Source organism: Acyrthosiphon pisum, chromosome A2, assembly GCF_005508785.2.
Source record: "Acyrthosiphon pisum isolate AL4f chromosome A2, pea_aphid_22Mar2018_4r6ur, whole genome shotgun sequence".
Taxonomy (NCBI): domain Eukaryota; kingdom Metazoa; phylum Arthropoda; class Insecta; order Hemiptera; family Aphididae; genus Acyrthosiphon; species Acyrthosiphon pisum.
Window position 1 is genome coordinate 69,101,051 of NC_042495.1, and position 26,372 is coordinate 69,127,422.

The 26,372-nt window shown below is 34.2% G+C and overlaps 1 protein-coding gene across 4 annotated transcripts in view; it reads left to right on the forward strand.

Moving 5' to 3' along the window:
• LOC100162853 (frizzled-5) overlaps positions 1-26,168 on the forward strand; it is an 80,819-nt gene extending 54,651 nt beyond the window's left edge. For 2 of the 4 annotated variants that reach the window (XM_029490122.1, XM_029490123.1), the window contains one exon: positions 23,006-26,168. In XM_029490122.1, coding sequence (XP_029345982.1) covers positions 23,151-25,061 — 1,911 coding nt within the window. In that variant the 5' untranslated portion in view covers positions 23,006-23,150 and the 3' untranslated portion in view covers positions 25,062-26,168. Of the gene's footprint in view, positions 1-11,402; positions 11,994-16,530; positions 16,625-23,005 lie in introns of those variants that run through there. The other 2 variants (XM_029490124.1, XM_008190150.3) reach the window with 2 other exon arrangements.
• The last annotated feature ends 204 nt before the right edge of the window (positions 26,169-26,372 follow it).

Consider the following 26,372-nt stretch of genomic DNA (forward strand, 5'->3'; position numbering starts at 1 on the left):
AATAAGCGCATCGCGTGTGCATAAACCGCATTAGAATATGATATTTCGGCTTCACGAGTCACGACCACGATACCTGATAGTATTATGCCATTGACGCCATACGAGAGGGAGCTCACCACGTCGAGGGACAGAAAACCCTGGTCGTCGGGCAGGAGGTGTAGGTGGATATATATAATATATTATACGATATGCCTTCTGGGTGCCGTTCATAATAATCGCTGTCAAAACGGAGGAGCCACTTGGCGATGGGATATGAGGGATGGAATTGCTGTGATAGTGTGTGTGTGTGTGTGTGTGTGTGTGTGTGCGCGCGCGCGCGGGGAAGGGGTTAACTCGTAAGGACTCGGCGAATTTGGTATGCGCTGCGGCGTTAGAATCAATTAGCTCGCGGTATGTATATTATACACGTACCCATAGATACTTAAATATATGTACCCACGGAGGCAGTGGTATTAAATAATATACAGGCGCGTATAAATAATAATATATACCTACGCCAATGACTTCCAGTTACGGTCGTAGTTCTATGTCGAATTTCATTTCCAGGGAAATCTAAAGATTTTGTTGACGTCGTCGTCTGCAGCTTCTATAGGTACGCGAACTATAATATTATAGTATATACAATATTATATAAATATTAAGTGATGAAACTCAGATACACACCAGACTCGATGATTTTTTTATAGTTAATTAATTTTTTTTTTACTGTTCAAATAATTTATTATTGCATTTTCTACCTTGACAGTAGGTATAGGTAAATAGGTACCTATCGACTTTAATTGATTTTAAAATTGTGATCCATCATGAGTTTTCAGTTGTTTTTTATGTTGTAAATGTTTAATACTTTATATGTATATACTTACGTATAAGTATTATTTATTTAGGGACATTGACTAATTTAACTTAAAACTATCCCCAGTTTATATATTTACCTACGCAATTGTTCTATGTGTACCAAAGACCAGTTAATACGAAGTCAAGAAACACAGAAAATTCACCGAATTTGCTTTTCAGTTTCCACACCAAGAATATATTTAACAATTTCTCGGTAAACTACTCCAAAGACATTATTGCATTTTAAATCAAAGAGTGTAAATTCAATAACGTAAAAAATGTATGAAATATATATAATTCTTTGTCAGTTAATATTATAAATGAGTTTTTAGATGAATTAATTTAAAACGCCTGTTGGGCAGAATAGTGAAATCAGAACCATGTACATATTATAATATACTTTTAAACTTATGTATAATGTATAAAAGGTATAGTTTATAAAGTTAGATTAAGTGAACACACACACTTCGACACGCTTATATTGTATTACTGTATACCGTCGTATATTAATTATATACACAATTTAACTTTTCATGTTTTCATTATAATTACTATAGTATTTTTTTTTCAACAGTGCAACGTACGTATTTATACCTACATCCAACGTTAGGATAAGAAAAATAATATAAGTATTTTCAAAATATTTTAAAATAAATTTTTCAGAATCAGTAAGAAAAAAAACGATGGAAATAATAAATAATAAAAACTATGCAACAAAAAGCTATTAAAACTAATTTAATTATTTAAATTATAATCAAATTGTATTGGAGTAATAACGACCTTTACCTCAATATAATATAATATTATATTATATACTATAAATTATACTTTTATACAGCACTTGTAATTAATAAATAATCGTATAACAGAATAACATTGTGTAGAGCAATAATTATACCATCAGATTTTAGTACACAAAAGGGAGCTATAATTTAATTATTAATGGATAATATATAAGTCTATGATCTGTGTTAAACTTCAAAACAACACCACCGGTCACATATAATGCACAAAGAAAACGATGATACCAATTCGAAACTTATAAACTTGACTACAAAAGTACAAAATATATTATCGTTTGTTATTAAATGTTAGAAATATAGGTAAAATAAAAATTGAGATTTGTAATTATGATGTTTATATATTATTTAATCCAACGCTCGTTTATATCTAAATATATAAATTATATAGGTAATAGGTATAAATGGTATAATAATGTAGGTATTATGTGAGATCACACGTAATAAAGATTGTCTGTAGCTCGTATTTCTTAAATTTAAAACATTAATAACTGTGTTTGAAATCAATAATAATTATTATTGTTTGTGTTAGCATATTGCTGAGAATAGTGGCAATACCTTAAGATGATAAATTGTACCTACTTAGTTTGTATAACTTTTTGAATAAAAATTAGATTATCCATGAGTATGTCATCGAACACCACACTTCTAAATTAAAATTACATGAGATGCCTCTGACATCACGTGCAGTACCTTTACTATTAGTACCTAGGTAGGTACCTTAATTACTTCGTTTCAACACTAAAAACTATATTATACCTTTTTATTCTTTTTTTTTTTCGGGTTTGAACCGACGGCGCCGCGGGGACTGCTTTCGAAATGCTTCCGCGACGCCGCCATAGTTTATTTGACAAATCGATGCATCAAATAATTATACATACGTGAGGGGGGGGGGATACCTAGACTGTAATAAAAACATTTTCTTGTTATATAATATACCTACACGTAAATTGGTTCGAAATATTTATTGAAAAACTAAAACACACATAATATATTATATTATATTATTTTGGGTAAATTTCCGTCCCTCTCACGCTCCTCCCATCAATCGCGTCCGTGTGTGTGTATAATTATATGTTAATAGAATAAATTACATTACTGCAGGATACCGATTACCGGCATACCATGGTGTATTTATCAAACTTAATTAGCCGTTTTTAACCACGCTAGTCTCGAGATACGATAGTTATCGAGTTCAATTAGTTGAGTTTTTCGTACGGCTGGTCCAACCGGCCACCGGCTATATTTTACATAATTATTATTTGTTTTTTCGTTTCATCGTATGTATATATTAAATACATTATATCTTACTGATTTATTAGTGTGTAGACTGCATATACAATATACATGCCTGATGTGTATATAGTATAAAACGAGTATAATAATAATAATAATAATATGCTCATTTAATTGTTGTATATATGGTAATACCTACACGTGAGAATAAGTCATCGTTTTAAATTTGTTATTTAACATTCATACAACGAAAAATGAAATTTCATTGTTGAATAGTCTTGTTACTGGTCGAGGGGTGTATAGATGTATAATATTGTCGTAGTACAAACATTGGATAAAATAGTTCCTAAATATATATGCATACTAATATTTAAACTAGCATGTAATATTGATTTAACTGTAAGGTTTTTCGTTGTATACTTATATGACGATTTCGAAATAATGATTTATCGGCTTGTTTATCATATCGAGTAGACGCGTGTAGTTTGCATTGTGATTTAAGTGTGATGTGGTTAAAAAACATGTTTAACAATCATATATAATATATCGAGAGAGAGTTAGAGGGGAAGGGAGAAGAGTGAGATAGAGCGAGTGAGAGAGATGAGGTTTGCATGTTAAATTTATAGATAAACTGAAAAAATTATTTTGAAACCAAACTATCCGGACAATGCTCGACCTAAATGTTCATTATATAAAGATAGTGATTCACCAAGAATGCAATCTCTCATTTTATCCTTATTAAGTTACGAATTTATTTAATATACTCAAAGACTATTATTTCAAATACTTGAATTTTGTTGGACTGCTTAAGGAGTGTCCTGTGGCGATACAAACTTCTGTTTTTTTTTAATTAGATCCTCCTTTTTTATTGTAAATTATTTAGTGGATCATTTTTTTAACATGTCGATGTACCTTATACAGGGTTCGAACGAGTTATATATATTATACAGTTATTAAAACTTTGTACACTACGGATAATAATACTTAAAAATGTTTGACAAAAATGTAAGCTATATATTTATATGCAATATTTTTTCTATTATTTTTTATACTTAAGGGGGCTGCAGCAGGTTTTGTCAAAAATCAAAACTAATGTAGATTTGACCAATCTAAACACTAATTTTGTTTGTTATAATGTTTTTCAATATATTTAAATTCCGTATCATAAAATAAACTTTAAGATGGCTGGAGGGGGCTCCAGTCAATGAAAAAAAATTGACTTTTAGACCAATAAGCTAGACAAAAATGGAAGAATTTGGTTTGACAGATTTTAATTTTGAAAACGGATTATGATTGATCAACAAGTTTACTAGGGAATGATCGAGGCGATTTTGACTATTCCAATTATTGTTAGTGTCATAATGAATAATATAAATACAAAAATATCATATTTTTTCGATATTTTTATTCTTAGATATCACATCTGAAAAAAAAAATATTCAAAATTGCCTCGATCATTCCCTACTAAACTTGCTGATTAATCATAATCCGTTTTCAAAATTAAAATCTGTCAAACCAAATTCTTCCAATTTTGTCTAGCTTAATGGTCTAAAAGTCACTTTTTTTTCATCTGCTATAGCCCCCTTAATACATTTTTACAAATTATTAATAATAGTTTATTAATATTAACCACTAAAATGACATCCGGATCTTAAAAACCCATTATCATGGACGTATTATCATCATAACACAAAGTTGAATAAATCTACTCTCACAAAATTTGATTCGGATGCGTAAAAATGTTCGGAGAAAAGTAGAAAAGATTGTGAGGCTCTCATTTGAAAAACAGAATTTTCTATCTCCACAGGACATTCCTTAAGTAGTACAAAAAATCTCAAGAATTTAAATATATAAACTTTAAGTAAATTTAGAATTTTAAAAATCAGATTTTGAATAACTGCATTATCGAAGAAAAAGGGAGGTAAATCACTCTGTATATAAAATCCCGTTGCCTGAAAAACGCATAGGTACAAATATTATATTTTGCCGATTCAGTAAAAAAACAAAACCGTCCATACGTTTTATCATTTTAGTTAGCGCTTCGACAGCAAATACAGCGTTTATTACCTATTCAGAAAAACAACTAAAAATCAGTCAAACATTTTTTTTTACTTTTCTGAACGAGGGATTGAGATTGATAAAGTACAAGTATCTATGATAAAACTATAACATCTATATATTATAAGTTATTGGTGTATTCAATACAGCTGAGTGATGGTTGATGAAGTTGAATCAACTTTTGTTTTTTACCTATGTATAACATTGTATATTGTTTTTTTTTTTTTAATTATAACTCAGTAGAAATAGTTTTTGAAAAATAATTAAGATAAGACAAAATGATTAATCAGTTATAATTTTATTACGAAAAGTTTTGACAAGAAAAGTATGGCAGATTTTAAACTAATTTGTAATGATGAGTAATTAATCACTTCCTTATCACTGCAGTAGTTATTCATTAAAATGTGTATAATATAATAGGTACATAATGAAAATTACACGAACTATAACTTGGGAAATAAATTTTAATTATTTGAGCTTTTGTTCTGGTCGTTCATAAAGTTATTAACATTACACATTAATACTCTATTCTGAAATGGATGTTAGTTTTTAAAAAGCAATAAAACACAAACAAAGATTTATAGGTAGTTAACTTAATATATACTTTTTTCAGTTTCAAGTAGTCTGACCTGAAAGAGAACTATTGTTCTGCCACCAGTAAGCCGTTTATTATTGTCATTGTTGGGTCTAAAAAAACGTTGGTACCTACCAGAAAAGAAACTTAAACTACTTTACTCCCGACCGTACTTTTGGGTCAGTAATGAAGACAAAGTCGCACTAAAGTTTTTTGGCTGAAAACGTTCACTTAAAAACCAAGAGCCAAAAAATAAAGTGTCAAGGAACAAAAAAACTACGCTAAAATAAATCATTAAATAATATTTAATGAGAAAAATATAAAAATTACAAATATTCTTTTTGTCAGTTTTATTTTTTTAAATTTGTTTTGTCATATATTATATTAGGTAACGAAAATATACAATTAAAACAATAACAGTTTAAATAGCAACTATTCTATACTTTGTTCAGGATAAGAATGCCCAAATTCGCGCATGAATAAAATTACTGGGTTTCCGGCAGTTATCTCTATTCTTTGGTAATCGTATGAACGAAAAGAAACTAGTATATATTATATTCTTGTATTTACTAAATTACCCAAGAATTAAGATAACCACCATCGGCTCAGTATTCATCCACGAATTTGGGCATTCTTATCCTGAACGGAGTATAGTGCAAACAAATTCATAATTCTAATGCATTTTAATAATTTGTATTTCTGAATTTTATTTTTCATTTTAAATTCGTCAATAGTTTTACGCATATTTACACGAATATTAATTAAAATAATATTTCATTCATCTATATAGTGTAAAAAATTTAATTGATTTTAAATATACATATATTGGTGATAAATGTTACGGTATATTGATACACATACATACTTAAAGGATCAATTTGATATTATAATGTAATAATATTTTATAGTGTGTAATTTATAAATGTATTGGAACAATTTTATCATCTTATATTTATAATTGTTTTTGGAAAATTAAGAAAAATATTAGCAAACTTCATAAAATAATCAACCCTCACACAGGCAGATGTTTAAAACATATTATTATGAGTTATGACAAATGTAAAATGTATTCAACGATTATATAATAACCGTCTATTTTTATGAATGTTAAATAATTACTAACGCATCAAATTCACAACGCTAATTTATAATATATTCCTAAATTCAAATTTTGCGTACTTAGCACAGTCATATCAAATGACTCAACTAATAATATTTTACGAAAAAAAAAAAAATAAATTATCAGCAATATAATAGAAACTTATAAAATATGCATCTGTCAGTACCTACTACAATTTTTTATAACTTACCAATATTTCCCAGTAACTACTCATTAATTGTTCTTAATTTCTTTTTTATCTTACATGTTATTATGATATAATTTCATAAAATATATTATGCAACGCTACAATCACAGTATATATAGGTAGGTACAACGATAATATTATCATGTGTGCATAACAATATTATCGAACCCATGAAATTACAGAAAATTAAGTTTCTATATAATATTCGTATAGCTATTGCCTATTATAGTTATAGTCTACTCGGGAACAATAAATGATATATATTATAAACGTTTTATACAGAAAATAATAAAAACGGAATCTGATATGTTTTTGTCGATTTTCAAGATGCTTAAAACATTCGTACGGTTTTACGAACGGAGGTCAATGTATATAATGTCAATATGGTATATAAGGTATATAAGGTCAATGTGTATAATAATATTATAATATCATAATTATTACATTTTAATAAATTATTATATTTAATTGCGTTTACTAGATTAATGTCCAAGTAATATTATTTTATATTCACTTATTCATGTGAGTGCATAATTGTTTTCAAAAACTTCTCCTTGAACAAAGGGACATTAATTTAAGTAATTAATTAATCAATGTGCACCGGTTGCGCAGCATTCTTAAAAATCAACGACTATTTATGTGTATTATTATAATCAGTCTGTTACAATTAACTATTGTGTGATTTCCGTCCATCAATTATTATTATTTACCAAGGTCCATCATCTATTCTAAGGATAACTTGCGATAGAACTATGAACCAGATGCGCAAACACCCACGTCACACAGTTTATTTCGAAATCGTTTCTCGGAGGAAATAATCTTCCAATTCGTATAAATCGTGTAAATTATTTGTGCGCTTACGCGTTTGATACACAAACACGACTGTACTAGACAGTGCACTGATACGTTTAGACGAATAATATAATGATATTCCAAGAAATGATAATTAACAAAAAAATAAATAAATATATCATAGATGGACTTCAATATTTTAATTATTAAATGAACATAATATAGATATTTAAATTAACTTAAATAGCAAGTGTGCTCATATTAATTAAATACAATGGAGATACCCCGGGATATGGAAGAGAGCGAATCGCAAATGCATACTGCGTAATATAATTATGCGATTTTTACAATAGAAAAATGATAACACTATAACAGTTGTTACAGTTTAATTAGTACTCAATTTGTTTTCATTAATTATTAATAGTGATTAATATTGTGATTCTAGTCAATGTTTTTATTCACACATAATACAATCTCTGGTTAAATACTATTCTGTAATTAGGCCCCTGGGGTATTTTTTAATGTATATATATATAATTTTTTGATCAAAACACTACCCGCTACATTTATAATATTATAGTGATAACGATCAGTTAATGCAATAAAACGCAAGTAAAAAATTATTACATTATACATTTACTTTGTTAAGCTGTAAACTATAGTTAGTACGCACGTTGCATGTATATACCAATATACCTATAATATAAAACGTATAGCTCCCGGGAAAATTGATGTGTATGTTGTAACAGGCTAGGATGAAAATACGAGAAACTAAAATATACAAATTATAATACATTAATACCTCTATTGTAAAATACACTAAATTATAATATTATGATGCCATTATACGACGACCAAGGAAAACGGTGTTATATACGTGGAGTGGAGTAATATTTTATATTATTATACTCTGCAATAAAGGCTGGTCGGATATATATTAATTATGCCACAAAAATATACCATTACCCTCCAGATAATAATTATAATAAATATTAAATAATAATAGTTATCAATGTTATCGTCGAAAACTGTCTGTAATACTACGTCAATCAGTATAATATTATAATGTAATTGAGCATTTAGTACAACTGTTTAGTACAGTTTACTCACAAGTTTACGAGAGTAACGACATTCCTATCGGAATCAATTAAATACAATGGTCGTGTTATATACCTACCTATAGTCTATACCGTTTAAACGCCACGCCATTGTTTATCCACGAGTACGAGCAGAATATTATGTGCAGTATACTATAATATATATATATTATATACAACTATATAATACCACTATGGCACTATATAGTTATTATAATATTATTGTGTGGGAGTAATGAATTCAAAACACGGACTTCGAACAATAATTAATGTTTTGAGATAATTTTGTTTGTTGATTGTTTTAATTTTAACAAGGTTTCGTCAAACGACTCACCTACGAAAACGAACGTACCCAGACGATAATAAGACTGTTTATGCACATTGCACGTGTACAGTGTACTTAAATTAAAAAAAAAAAATTCAGATGATTTCCCAACAGTAAATTATTATAATATTTACATTTTAGTACATTCGTGTTTGGTTATCGTATATTCGTACTCGTTCCTATTATATTATATTCCATTTATTTAAATTCAAATATTTTTTCTACTCGTATTTCATTGCCTAATTCACAACAACATCATACATAAGATTCAAAAATCGTGAAAGTATTATTAAGCTTAATAACAGTATTGTTCAATCGAATTACATTAGTAATCAGCCAACGATTTTATTTTACACGTCGTCGCACCTCCGAATTATACCTAATATAACGACATCAGTACATCACTTATCGGAATAACATCAGGATTCAGAATAATATTGTATTTTAAACCTACAACTGTCCCACCTATACAACCTACTATATATTAAATTGGCATCCGAAATGATTTCAATATTAATTATCTACAACACATTGACTATATAGACCGAACAAGTTTAGCAGGTTTGAATAAGCTTAAAGAACTTTATCGCTTGACTCATTCTAAGAGCTCATTAACACCGTTCATCTATTTCGTCATGTCTGCATAAATGACTAATAAATCTGTCAAGTTGTTCGATGTCATAAATTAATGCCGTTTCATATCTTAGCCAAGATAACCCTAAAATATAGGCGTGGCAGTTTGATTTCAATTTTTTAAGCAAAGCAAACGCATAGTATGTATATGTACAAAAAAATCCAACACTGCAAGGTAATTCATTAAATGTGTCCGATTGCGATTGTATTTATTTTTAATGTAGCATTACAAAGAAACAACCATCAACCCATAGTACGAAAAAAAATTGTCAATCGAACACTTAACGAATGGCCGCGTTGTGTAGATTTAATCTCGTTATAAAACATTTTATTTCCATTTAGTATTTTATACTTTTATAGTACCTACCTCTATCTATCGATTTCTCGATTTGTATTTATAGAAATGCGAAATTATCGAATCATGTATACTGTATAATATATAATAATATATTATTAGAATATACCTAATACCTATACGGCTATACATAAAACGGCAATCTTTTTTCTCACGTGTCCTGCGAGCACGTAATGCTATATCAACGAGTATCGGTATGTTTAAAAATTAAAACAACAAAATATTATGTTATAAGTTATTTCTTATAATATATAATATTGAATTATATTGTTATAATATCATATTTTACTCTGGAATCCTGTGGAACGTTCAGGAGGATGAGAAAAAGTAAATAAAAACAAAAGCGAGAAATCCATAAGACTTTCTTCGGTTTACACTTGACGTGCACACCAAACCACACATCAAGCATCATCATAACAGGCCGGGGTTTATTTTATACACGCTCACACCCACCGTAACCCGGTAATAGGTTATGGTAAGTAAACATTTCACGCACGCGCATCATTGTCGGTGCGCTCTCGTCTTCAGCGTACAGTAGCAGCGAAAACGCTAGCGACTAAATCTGTCGACAGCCGGCCCGGGAGTTGTAGTCTCTCGCGCAGTCCGGCGATGTTGCTGCAGTGTTGGTTTTTCGTGGGCGATTTGTTTACACGATAGGTGCCATGGACGGTATATAATACATATATTATTATCTAGTATAAATGTATAATATATACAATAATAATATAGTATAATTGAGTGACGGTTCGCAGCGTCGTCGTTAAGGAATTTTTACGCCAGCGCGTGTTCATTATTTTTTTTCTACTCGATTTCATCAATCGGAGCGTAAAACAGAGCCAGTGTAAAAAAAGGAATAAAAAATTCCAAAGACTGCTCTCCGCGGTGTAATAACGGCGCTGCATGGTCGTCCATCGACCACCTTTCGCCCGCGTATTTAACACAGTCGTCTTGTCGTCGTCGATCCGCTGCAGTCGATCGACCGATCGATAAATGATCAACACAACCAACATGGGCAAAATACGCGTTTAAGACGCCCGCGTATTATTGTGTTTAAACATACATACATCCAAAACATATAAATACATATATATATATAAATAATATTATTATTATTTTCTAAAAAAACCATCTGCACCGTTCACCTCTCACCTTCACCCCACCGCCCACCGAGCCCGAGGCTCTCTCACACACACACACACACACACACACACAAACGCCCTGCTCTACGTATAGCACAGCCTCTCGTCTCCCCCTCCCGCGAACACCCCAGCCAGCTGGTCCACCACGTCATTCCAAACAACAATGTGCGTACGCGAGTAATATAATATATACACACACACACACACACACGCGCGCACACGCACGCACAAGAGGTTCTGACCGTTTTCATGCGGCGGCAGACTCGTTTCCCGAACGATTTCGAATCGCCTCGTTAACCGGGTGAAATAATATATCGGCGGCGGACCACTACAACAACCATTATATACACACAACAACGACGTGCCTCACACGCACGCACGCGGTGTAGTAGTCTGTATAGTAGTAATAATCCGAGACGACCGATCGGAGACCACTTGTGTTGTATTATGCACGGCGCGCACCAGTCGTCCAACGTCGTCCGTGCCGTGTGCTAGCGCGTCGAATTTCGTCCCTTCAAGCCGCGATTTTGCCGCGGGTCCGCGAGCGATCTATATAATATATTATAATAATAATGACATCGTCGACCGTCGTCTTTTACCGTGCGATAATTAATTAATAATAAAATTAAAATATACGATGATCCGTACTATGTTTCGATGAACACTAAATAATATTATTTAAGTGGTCGTTGTCGTCTTTTTATTATTATTGTGAATTTCGTAATTATTATGCGACTCTTAGCCGCAAATGAGTTCGTTCCGAGTGCACACGGCGGGACGACGCCGCAGGATCGTCTTCTGCACTGACCGTTGGCCAGTCACCGCCATAGCCTTACACCGCAGGTGAGTGATGAAAAAAAATTTTATAAATTATCGTCTGGAGACCTAAACGATGATAGTATAATATACGCGAGCCCCATGATACACGTCAATACGACGTCATGAAGTCATAGTCGTGCGACCTACGCATAAATCATGCAATGACTGCATATCGATATTATATATACCCACCGAACATACGTATCATCTATCGTTTCGGACGGTCTTATTCTTAAGTCGACGTCCGGAAGAGGGATTTTCGGGTTTTTTAACGCACACAAACCGGTTTATTACTATAAACATTTTCTAGTCAAATCGAATACACCTATATATATTATGTATACGGTATACCTAATATGCGTATGCGGTTTAGAATACACACGAGCCGCACGTGTGAAACGTACCTACTCGGTTAAACATTATAAATATTATAAATTATAATATCGTGTGCATCAAGTATGTATACGCCCCGTCTCGCCCGCGATAGCATTTTACTATTGTATGTTATCACAAAATATTATATAGGTACTACACAATACGTTAAAAAATAATACGCGTTGAAAGTTGTGCTATTCCATGTTCTGAAATCAATTTTCTGTTTACTTATAATAATATTATATTATTATTATTATTATTATAGACTATAGTATGATTATAATATGCAAGTCTTTTTTACATCAACTGTTCAATACACAGATTTTTTTGATTTTTTTTTTTTTATATCGTCAGTATATAATATTATACTACCAGATAAAATATGTTATACACTCAAGACTGACGTAGATTCTACGAAATGGATTTTAAAACCAATAATAACAACATTGCAATAATAAAATTAAGAAAAACAAAAAATCACTAACCGGTCGGCGTGGTCGCTCTGCTGTGGTTTTATGTTTCACTTAAATGCTGATTCGTTTATTTGGTTTACCTTTCTAGTTCTGATGAATTATATATGAAAAATACTAACAGACATTTCGAATGAAATTATTAAAACAATTACGTGATGAATTCTCAACATTTCATTACTGACTACTGTATAATATGACAATATTTTTATCAACTAACTAACTAGGTACATACATATTACATACATAATTTACTAAAAATATACTATCTACGTTATAAAAAATATTTTTATTATATTAGAGTCTTATTAATGATTAAACAGTTTTTTTTCATTTTAAAAAGCAACAATGATACTAAAAATATTACGTTTTTTGATCGGTAACAAATTGGTGCATTAAAAATAATCAAAATTTATTCTATTTTCAAAGTTCAGTCGTTGAAAATATTATTGATTTATTTCTCCGTCAATACTCATATAATTTATTCTTTTTGAACATATTTGCTAAATATTTAAATTAAAAATCTGGTTTTTTTGCATTTGCAATTTGGTAAGTATTAACTGGTTATTGTATCACTTCAAAGAGAAAAAGTATCATACTTTACAAATTATTAAACTATAATCAAAACCATTTATTTTATTTGTATTCAAAATAAATATGAAACAGTATTCATTATTTAATAATTATTTCCATACAACAGCGTAAATGTTTATTTTAAAACGATTAACTATCACTAATTGGTCTTGTAGATCAAAAGGTAAAAATCAATAGAAAAATGACGTCTCTCCCGTATATTTTTGTTTGAAGAAAAATATGTATTAAGTATACCTATTAATTATTATAAGGTCTAAAGTAAACTATATAACAGTATTAAATTATATTTAATATTATTTAATGAATTTACTATTTAGTGAATAAAGCTATAGCCTATATAGATATCTTTGACCCTCGTATTAAAATTTTACTGCCATAAGTCGTTATACATTTATACACTTTTATTATATTTATTTTTAGTTATTGAAAAACAAAAAAACTGAGTTTCTGATGATTTATATTTTTTTAATGCACACACATAAGCACACAACATGATTATTACTAGCTATAAGAACAAATCCAAACAAATTAATAATAATATAATTGCTTATAGTTATTATAATTATTTATTCGTTGGTGTGATTTGCTGAGTGCTGTACGATAAACAATTTATTATTGTCCGTCATTACGGGGTAGGTACTGTGGATTTACACTTCAAAGTACAAAAAACACCCACAAATTGCGATTGTGTAATGCCTATTAATTTTACCTCTATAACAATGGCTAAAAAATACGTTTAAGCTCCTCAAACTTCATTCATCATTATGTTTACTGTTTTAATGAAAAATAACTTATCGAGTTTATTACATTTCGTACGGTTATTATTCATGTTACGTTTATTATATAGTTTATTAGTTATTACTTATTGTTTTAAAGTGGAAATCATTAGTTAAAGAGGAAAAAAGACTCCATTGATGAACATAATTTGTATTCAAACATAATAATATAATGGGTCAAACGAAAATTATTGCTTTTAAACTGTTTTCGGTTCAATATAACACAGTTGCGTCTGTGACACCCGCCTGACTTTATATAATTGTCAAATGACATGTCGTTAGGGATTTCAAAGTACTTGTCAATCTTCACTTCCTGTTTTTGATTTGAAATACCAAGACAACCCTTTTTAAATTTATCCCTGTAAATATTAAATACAGTTAAATGTTTGAACTCGACGATTTTTTTCTATTAAATATGCATACCCTTTAATAAAATGAATGGACTGTTATTTTTATCAATTTAATACTGTGTGGTTGATTAAACGTGATATTTATTACGGGTAAATAATATTATAAGGGTTATTTTTAAGTAAACGTTCCCACAGCTTGCAAATAAACGCATATATTGGTTAACGAGTAACGACTGTATTATGTAGTTTTGTAATAATATTAACTCAAAATCTCGAAAGGTTTGACTACTACTGTAGGCTGTATTACTAAGAATAAGTACTAACGATGAACTTCTATTATTCTGTAATTAGAAGTATTTCTTTAACAGAAAACACGCGCGTAACATGAGAAAGTTAAAAAACGATCTAATTATGTGCTTTTGAATATTTAACTATTGTGTAACCATTGTTCTTTAATAATTCGTACATATTCCATTTAGGCGCCTCGAGGTTCTACTAATTAACCAAAAAACAATACGAGTTTACTATACAACAGACAATTGTTCAGTTTATAACTACATAGTGGGTACACAATAAAGCACCACGATGGTAAACTAGAACGAGAGATGGGTAAACGGAATTTACGTTTGTATAATAATTACATTTTCAAGTTTTTAATATACAAAAATAATAGATTTCCTTGGTGTGCAATATTAATATCTTTCTTTAAAATTGCATTAATGAATCATTATATTTTAATGGTTTTCGTGTATATTACTATATGCCAATAGCAATTTAAAAAAAAATGCAATGTATACACCCATACATATATTTTATTTAAAAAATTAAAAGATAATAATATAATATGAACTGCAGCTCTCAGGTCGTATAACATTAAATAGGCGTCGAAAATTACACTTAAGCTTCCTTACATATTATATATTATGTTTGCGGATAATAAGTGTTTTTGGACCGACGCAATTGTTTTTGTTTACCGTTTAAGAATATATATATAGTATATACCTATTTATATATAATATTATATTATATACATACGTTACACGGGGACGGGTGGATAATTACGTATTCATTCTTCCTATCTGCAACTAGCTCCAGCTTGTTAAGCGTCGACCGATTGTATTCTCTTATACTTATGACAATTGACAAATAAACACTAATAACTCAAACACAATCACTGGTGTTAGAACGAGAAAAAAATAAAACTAGTATATATATATATATATATATATATATATATATGCACGTACATGCCAATCCTTAAAAACGTGACAGGTAAGAAACTCGTTGTATACAACAGGAGATAAAAGAAAAAACCGTTTTACAAATGATTCCTAGACAGCTGTCACCTCGGAATGACGAAGGTACAACCACGCCACACTGTATACATTCCGAATGCACTCGCGTATGTGTGAGGTTGGTAGGGGTGGAGGGGCTTAAACTCCTTTTTATATTTTATATATTATATTATATTATATTATGTTGTTATTAAATTTGTCGTCGTCGTCCCACCCTCCCTTGTCACGCATGACGACAAAAATGAAAAAAATCCTACTTCTGCAGTTACTCTGGGATTTTCAAGACGCCAATATCGTATTATATTTTAGAGAAAATCATTTGTGTGTTCAGACCAATGTCTATTCCTATATTATTATATCCATACATTACATTATTATAAGTTATAACCATCGTGAATATATATAAAATGAAACCAGCTCTGTCCGAGGATGATTAATGGCTATTGTATATAATGGTGTTTTTTTTTATTTTTTAACTTCTTCGTCCGTATTATATTCTTGTGACAGCTGTAAACGTTTGTTGTTATGACGTCCTATATCACTTAACCTTATCTATCAGTATCATACAATGGGAGCCGTCCCGCGTTCTACTCTTCCGCGCACATATTTAAATATTAACGACGTCTTGAATATAGTTGAACGTCGTTTTAAACTTTAAAATATAATATACGCACTACCATATTATCATAATAATATTACAGCCATGGCCCTTGGTGGTTCCGAGAACGGACTGTTGCACCAGTTCTGCAGTACCCGCGTCAATGTCTCGATTCGTATTGTTGTGATTCTGAAATCGTAAGTAATTAAATGCGCATTATCTAAAATATCTTTTATTATATTATTATCATTATAATAATATTATGTACAATAAAAAAGAAGAAAAAAAACGCCCTGTGGCTTCTTCAACGACGGTCGATGTATACGACGGAGCCCACACTCGTTGCAGGTATAGTGAAAAATGTTTACATTTCACGCTCGCGCACACACGCGCACACCCAAAATATACAAAAACCTACGCGTATTATTGTGTGTGTCCTGTAGTAGCTGTCTGACGCGCGTGTGTACGGTTAAGGAGGTATCCACCTATAATAAGACTCAGGTGTGTCTCGGCGAATCGATAAATCTCCGAACCTGTACGAAATTCCTTCCAAGGATGAAAATCTCGTGTGCCGTACACGGTACACATCCTTACCCCACTCCGCGGTACCAACCCGTATACAATATAATATAGGAGCACCGCGTTTCGGGCCACCCGTTGTGTTCGACGACCCTCGCTCGCGCGCGATTAATTTATTAAACCAACACACGGGGACGTGGATATTACAAGAACCGGTTTCAGTGAAACGTAAACACGCGGGCTCAGTGCGCATTATGATATTTAGCGTGTCTCCACCAGATCGGGGCAATACTATAATATTACTATCTTTTGCACCGCCTCCCCTACCGAAAAACACCTCCAACACCACCGAAGACCGCACATAATAGAAATTAAGATATTTACAATTATTGACGTCAAAGCACAAACTAATGTTTTAATACTATATAATATAATATAACAAAATATGCCCGAAGAAAAAGAATATCATCAAATAATTCGATGAGCAGCAAAAAAAAAAAATAAAAACTCGCGTATACACAATATATTATTATTATAAAATATAAATACGAAAAAATAAAATCACTGCCCAACGATAGACGATTTGAATAACTGGAAACGGGCGCGTGACCCTCGTTCAGACAATAGGTAGAAAGAACTGCCTGCGCAGTGCGCATCGTGAATCAGATAATAAAAGAAAAATGCACGTCGTGGCCGGCAGACGGCGACGTTCCCGTATTGCACTCTCGGTTGCATCGTGTGCGTGTGTGATAAACAATCGTGCTGCACCGATAGAGGTTACCAATTATCAGCCGGTAGCCCTGTGTTGTATAATAATATAATATCGTGAGCAAACCCGACGTTGCTTAGGCGTAGAAATGTAGAATATTATTATTTATTATACCATACTACTGGTCACGCTGCATTCGGTTATAACCAACAAAACACGAAATCGAAACGAACGTCCCCGATGAATACATATAGTAATATACAGGATACGAAATACTTACAACGTTATGGGCGCCCGTTATTATGAATCGGACAGTCTTCGACGCGATACTAGGTATTATGGTTTTGGGCGTTTTGGCAGAGTTTAAGACATTTGCTCGTATTTCATCGAGTTGATCGTCGTCGGTTGTTCTACAAACGCCCTCCGTTATAGGCACGCAGACAATATTATATAGCTTGATTATAGCGATGATTATACATTTATACTTGTATAATAATAGTACTCTACATCGACGTCACGCATTCGCTACGGTATTATAATATTATCACACTCTTCGAGTCTAAATATATTCGTTTAACTCGTTTTGATAACGGCGGTAATACTCGTAGGTACTGCGAAATTGATGCACTTTAACCAGTGCGTCTCCGTCGAATATAAACTCATAATTTGTAATAATGTAAAATTAAATATGCGAAAATGTTATAATATACCTACTACAATAATACTACACACCACCAAATAATTTGTTTTCGTAAAATTGTTGTAATAATTATTAATAATAAAATATTCAAGAGGTAAACTGTGGTAAACATATGCTCACTTAAATTTCGACCAAGCGACGGATCAAAAGTAGAGCGAGCACGTGGTATGTAATAGATAATAATATATAGGTACCTACTAAGTTTGTCGATATAACCACAAATCTTTGATGTATCACGCGTGTGGAATATGACGATGACCGCGGTTCCGTAACTAGATTTTTGTCCCGGTCTAAAGTTAGTGTGGTTTTCAATACGGGAAAATATATTATATAGATGGACATATCCTTATGCGCTGCGGGATAGATGCTGCAAGCAGACTTAAAATTATCATTGAACCGCAAACGAGATTGTCATACAGAAGTTTCGCGTACACCGGTTACTGGGTTTTCGACGGACGCGAGGCGAACCGCATTTGAATAAAACTACAGACGGGAGCAAGTCTTGGCGGTATATTATATTATCTTTCTCGAGCGCGGGTATATATGCATAAAATATTATTTGTGCCATTTCCATGAATGAAACATCGTCCCCATTTCGGACCACGGTTATACACGGTGCAGTATAGCGTCCTATAATATGTCTTTTTTTTCTTTTCGATAAACGATTATATTCAGATTCCTATTACCATATACTATATTATACGTAAATAATACACGAAGACGACAACGTTGATGTATAATATTCTCCACCGACAATGGGAATACAAATAATAATCATAATAATAATATAAAACAAGACGCATTTCGAGTCCGGCGAACGCGCGTGGTGTACCTATATACCATTTGATTTATATAATGTAGTATGCTAATCTCGCGATGAAGGTTGCTTGTTGAACGTTGAAAAATTCTGTTCACCCCGACCAAAGTTATTCCGCATGTTTATTGAGTGAAATGAATTGTCCACTTATTGATAACATTGATAAACTAACGTACTTACATCCGTTGGAGTATCAACATGATGTTTTATTATTATTTTTATTATTATATTACCAAAATTAAAAACCACTTATCGTTGTTTGGTAATGGCTAAAATTCAAATTCAATTTTACGATTTACAACTTCGTCCTCCAATGTGTAGACACGAGTGCATGCGGCAAAGATGAATATGACTTGAACCTCTGTCTACATATACGACACCGTGAAATTTCAACTTACCCGATGTTTACTTCTCTGCAGGAGGTAATTTTTTTGGTTAACAAATAATTCCAATAAGTACGGTTTTTTTCTCGTCGCCTTTTATTGGAGCGTTTATATTATTATATTTCTCGTGATCTTATATATTATACGACACACATAATCACATTCTTAAGGTCGCGGCAATAGGACGTATACATAGGAATTTAAATATATAAATTGACGTTTTTATGTACACCATACGGTCGCCAGTCAGTTGTGGATTATATGTTATTATATTGGAAACTACAATATATTATGTGTCTTATCAAGGAAACGGCGGTGGCGGCAGCATCCCAAATAAACTGGATTAAAGACACCTATATAATTATAGGTATCTATTATATTCTTAATGTTAACTATGTAGTCAAAGAGAGTGTTCGATACAGGTATACACCGTATACCACGACGCTGTCGATTAAATAATAATAAATGTGATGTACTTTATTCAAATCGTACGTCGTCCTTAATAATTTTAAATATGTGACCCGCTCTTACATGACCACGACGGCTGCAGAGTGTGGTGGATCGCAGCGGGTGGAAAACGTGAGATACAAAGAACCCGATAACCCACCGGCCGGACGGACACGTCGGACAAGTCGATTTATTTAAAAAGAAATAATAATAATAATAATAAAAAGACCCCGAGATCGTCTAGAAGAGATAATACGTCGGGGACGCCAACGAGAGTCGTTCGTACACATAAAACATTTCGACCGTACCATGGGCCCGCGCCTATACACCACCGGAGGAGCGCGCGACAATGAATAACTACTACAACACTGGTGTGTCGTCGTATACAACACGCACACACGAGGATAATGTAACGATGAGAGAGTTAATTATCATTATATTATATTATTTCCTTGCCAGCGAGATTGGCCGAAGACGGAATACCGTGGCCAGACTATATAATATACACGTACATCGAAATCGCTTTTCAATCTATTTTCCTCGTCTATTGTGAGCCGCGTATGTGTTTCATTATATTATATATTTATATATAATAATATAATATATATAAATCATATCGTTGTTATTATCATTATATAATATAGGTACCCTATAGTACGTCGCTGTGTAGTCTTGACGATTTGTCACGCGAACTGTTAATAAGCGCGCATAGCACAACACACGATACCTACGTATAATGTACGTCTTGAACACGTCGAGTTGAACGTACCCGTCGCGAAGGTATAATGTAGACCGATTCTGTAAGCGTATGTGTACGATTTTTTTTTTCGAAAATCGATTCGTTTGGGTATAATATGTCGGCTATATAATAATATTATGCCATGTATATTACGATAACTATGTACGAGACTCTCTGCACCGCAGTCAAATCGCCCAAACTCGTAATTTTCACCGCGCACACGTCGTCGTCGCCGCCATCGTACGCGTTTAATATACGTGCTCCGTATAGAAATATTACAACATTTATGACACGTATGACGAACAGAGGAGGACATATCGTCACCACCGTTCACACACGAAAGCCGTGCGACGATTCCGCGTCGTTAGACACGACAGACGGGCGGCAGATATATTATATTATATAGCTGACGCGTTTTGTTTGCCATCGAAACGGGGAGAAATGAAATTAACGTACCTATGTGTGTGCGAGTGTGACGCCTACGACTAAATATATTATACTATATGCTATACATATAAGACGTGGATGGCTTGGGGATGGAGTGTTGTTATTTGCTCGCTATTCACCTCGAGCAGGAGCTGGCTCGCAATTTCAGAAACGGGATTGTATACATTTCGCATGTGTCGTCTCAAAATTATATACATATATCTATATATATATACATATATTATGTTTAATGTATGCGTAATATATTATACGGACGTCGCGGTCGTCGGTGGCGACGAAGAGGATAACGAAGTTTCGTCATCGAGGTATATATATACAATATACATCATACAATATAATATAGTGACTATAAATTCGTTAGCCGCCCGACGACTCGTCATTTCCAATCGTTTCGGTTTGGTTCCGCTGCAATTACCGGGCCCCTTATTCTAGTTTCGTTTTCGGCATTTGGCTGAGATACTGCATATGTATTAGGTATTATATAGGAATTCGATTTCATCGTCATCGCCCGTACCCTCGTCGCACAGCAGCAATCAACGCTCAGCGACCGGTAATATAGTTTACCCTCCGAGATCGGAATAGGGTGAAAAGTGAAAACCGCCATGATGCATTCACGTCACAGATTGTAAATAATAATATTCACCGAAATTGTTCTGGTGCTTGTCTGTACACTGAAGTGGACAGACAAACACCAGAACAATTTCGGTTTATATATATATATTTAAATATATGTATAAAACATCAAATATGTAACCATTTTTAACAAAAATATATCAATATGAATGCATACATCTGTTCTCGATACATTCCCGAAGCACCCCATATATTTTGACACGTCTGACCCACGCGTGAAACGTACGCAACAACACAGCGCTAAAATACTAATCTTTGGCATATGTATTTTTCTCAGACTGGATCGTTCGTTGAATTCAATACGAATACACATTGTAATCATTGTATAGAATAAAATAATATAATACCAGTGTATATTATAATATAGTTATAACATAATAATATATTGTAATAGAAATCACTAAGACTAGGATTTATATGCGATGATGGTGTGTTTATTTTGGAGTGTCCTTTTACAAATATAGATGTAATATCTATTCACGAGATACAAATTATTTTACTTTTGTTTTGCGTTTTTATATATTTCATGTATAATATTGTATCGTATTGCATATTTATTTTTAATCAAGGGTACGAAAAATGCAAAATTGCGAAGATGATTCTTTACTTTTGCTTAAAAATATTCGTATTTTTCATTATAGTAATGAGCTATAACTATAAATCACACATTCACACACGATGATAAAAATATATATTGTTAATGTAAATAAGGTATATTAGGTATATTTTGAATACCATGTCAACGTTCCATCAGGTCTCTGACACGAAACGTGTATTTACGTCGTTTTACCGAACCATTCGAAGTAGATTGTATTATTGGCGGACGTTGGTGAATCGCATAGTATTAAGCCACGAGTTTCTGTTATATGCCGTATCGTGTTTCTTATATTTAATAGTACGTAGGTGATAATGTCAGATAATGGCATAATGTAATGTATGTACGACACGATATGGAGAAAACCCTGCTTTATATTATGAAATGTTAATTTATTATTGATATTATTTATAAGTAGTAGCCAAAACCGTACCTACCCGGGGGAAAGGGTTCAACCTCCCTCTCTCAAAAATGTGTTCTGAGTACTGCCTTGTACGTACCAACTACCTACCTATACCAGTCCTATCTATATTATATTATTATTATTGGAAGGAAAATATTAACATGTTTTTTCTTCCGTGTGTTTTAGGTGTTGAGATACGGTCATGAAGTTTCGTAACCACTCGGAATCGTCGTCGTCACGCAGAACTCGAGCGTGAAAAGGATCCATTTTTGTTGGACTACAACCGCGGACGCGCGCGCCGGACGTTACCGTACCGAGAAGTGTCGCAGATATGTGCTCAGCGCCGACACTAGTGGCGGCCGTGTTGTTAGCGGTCGTGGCCACCGCCGTCTGCAACATGCAACCGGTGGCCGTGACAAACACGGCGGCGGCGTCGGCGGGGGCTGTGGCCGGTGTGGCAGCCGTGCCGGCAGCGGGGCGCTGCGAAGAGATCACCATACCGATGTGCCGGGGCATCGGGTACAACATGACGTCGATGCCTAACCAGCTGAACCACGAGACGCAGGAGGAGGCCGGCATGGAGGTGCATCAGTTTTGGCCACTGGTCGAGATCAACTGTTCGGCGGACCTCAAGTTTTTCCTGTGTTCCGTGTACACGCCCATTTGCATCGAAGAGTACCAGCGGCCACTGCAGGCGTGCCGGAGCGTGTGCGAACGGGCCCGGGACGGATGTCTGCCGGTCATGCAGCGGTACGGGTTTGTGTGGCCGGAGAAGATGCAATGCGACAAGCTGCCGGTGCACGGCGGCCCGGAACTTTGCATGGCCCAGGACGTGTACGAGCAGCATCAGCACGTGCCAGTCAAGCCGACCAAGAAGCCGACTGGGTCACTGGCAAACAAGTGCAAGCCGGGTAGCAGGGCCAAAGGATGCGAGAAGTACGCATTCGGCGGCGGTGGTGTTGGCGACGAGGACGGGTGCGAGTGCAAGTGCCGGCCGCCGCTAGTGGCCATCGATAGGGAATCGGTCCGGTACAACCGCAGTGGCGTGTCCGTGGCGGGCGTGGACAACTGCGCGATGCCGTGCCGGGCCGTGCTGTTCACCGACGAAGAGAAGGATTTCGCGTCCACCTGGATCGCCCTGTGGTCGAGCATATGTTGCGTCACCACACTGATGACACTCACCACGTACACCATTGACACGCAACGTTTCAAGTATCCGGAAAAGCCGATCGTGTTCCTGTCCGGTTGCTACCTGATGGTCAGCCTCGGGTACCTGATCCGAGTGTACGCAGGCCACGATGCGGTCGCCTGCGAGCCTGACGGTTCCGTCAAGTACAACGCGTCCGGGCCCACGCCGTGCACGCTTGTGTTCCTGTTGCTCTACTTCTTCGGCATGGCCTCGTCCATCTGGTGGGTCATACTGGCGTTCACATGGTTCCTGGCGGCTGGTCTCAAGTGGGGAAACGAGGCGATCGCGTCCTACTCACAGTACTTCCACCTGGCCGCTTGGCTGATACCCACCGTCAAGTCGCTTGGGGTGCTGGTCATGTCGGCCGTTGACGGTGACGCGTTCGCTGGCGTATGTTACGTGGGCAACCAGAACCCGGATAACCTTAAAATGTTCGTCCTAGCGCCACTCGTCGTCTACCTGGCGCTGGGAATATCGTTCCTGTTGGGCGGGTTTGTATCGCTGTTCCGCATCCGAAACGTCATCAAGCAGCAGGTGGGCCGCAGCAAGGCGGACAAGCTAGAAAAGCTCATGATCCGGATCGGCGTGTTCAGCGTTCTGTACACCGTTCCCGCATCCGTCGTCATAGGATGCCACTACTACGAGGCCCGGTACATGCCTGACCGTGTGGCTCACCTGGCGTGCCCGTGCTCCGAACCGGACCCGGACACCAAGCCGGTGTACACCATGCTGATGCTCAAATACTTCATGACGCTGGTGATGGGTGTCACGTCAGGCGTGTGGATATGGTCTGGTAAGACGGTTGGCTCGTGGAAGCGCCTGTCCCGCCGGCTGTTTGGTGGTGGTGGGGTTGGTAGTGGAAGCGGTGGTGGCCGCATGTCCAAGGGCGGCCCCAACCCGGTGCTCGTCAATCCAGGCAAACAACGCAAGCAGCTGCAGTATATGCCCGCACCGTCCGTCCCGGGTAGCACACTGCCCTCGTCCCACCACCTGGCCCCATCGTCCAGCCTGCACCACCACATTATCAAACAGGCGCCGCTTAGCCATGTATGACATCAGTACGCCACTCCTGCCCTTAGCTACGAGCAACCAGACCCGTCCGAGGACATGATGCCCTCTACCACGGGGCTCAGTGACTATGGTCCTCTTTAAAGGGTCGGCAGGAGGAATAACGATGAACCAATAACTCATCAGAAGCATAAAATATGATCTCGATATGTACTTTAATTATTATTATTTTTATTATTTTATTATTTATATTATTATCTCTGTACAATATACCTCCTACTCGAACAGACGAACCTCCCACCACATTTAAAACCCGGAACCGACATTGGGAACACATCACATCGGAAATAGACGCGTATTTTCCTTTACAATAGGTACCTACGTCTTCGTCGTTCACAGCAAAAAAAGTAAAATACAATGTTACTCCATCGTTAAACCAAATTATTAACGTGACGTTTTCGACTGGTTTGACAAGTTAACTAGTAAAAACAAAAAACGTGTAGCTACCCCGTCGGCCATAGGTTTATTTTCTGGTGCTTTCCCCAATTCAATTTTACCTTATATAATTTTTATTTTGTAAATAACTTTAAATTTAAGAAGCGTATACTAGTCGTAGTAGATAAGTTGTGTATTTTTTTGTTTTGTGTTAACATTAAAAAATCCTTTTATACTGTAATTATTTTAAAAAGGAAAAGACAACATTCGGTTATCCGAAATTACTATAATTAACTCTTTTTTTTCTAAAGAACAAATAAAAGAAATATGACTTGTTCGCCAAACACGTGCAATATATATGATTCCAATGATTTTTTTGATGAAAATATAAATTTTATTATTTTTAAGCCAATGTATATTAGACATTTTTGTCTCTTTACTGCCCTTATATACGAAAAACAAACTGTATACGTAAATTTTAAGTGATAATATTATTATAAACATATTATACGAGTAAGTTTTATTATTCATGCATACAAATTATTTATACTATTTATAATATATATTACTGTATTGTAGCAGAAAATATTGTACATAATATAACATGTTTTAAATAAAAATTGTACATTTCATGTTTTCATAATTGGGTGTAGAATTTTTGACTTCATGAACTAACAATAAAAAAAACGTAGAGAATTCATTATTCAATTGAATTAATGGACTTGAATTTAAATTATTCTTATAATTAGATGTTTTTCCCAGAATTTTCCTCCATTATTTCTTTATAATTAAATTTTTTTTAAATGTATATATTTGGAACAGCCAACATGCCAAAAGGTTCATAATCAATAGTAAATGAATCAGTGATAAGGAATTAAATACTTAATTCAAGCTTTTATACAGTGTATCTGAATGCAATAT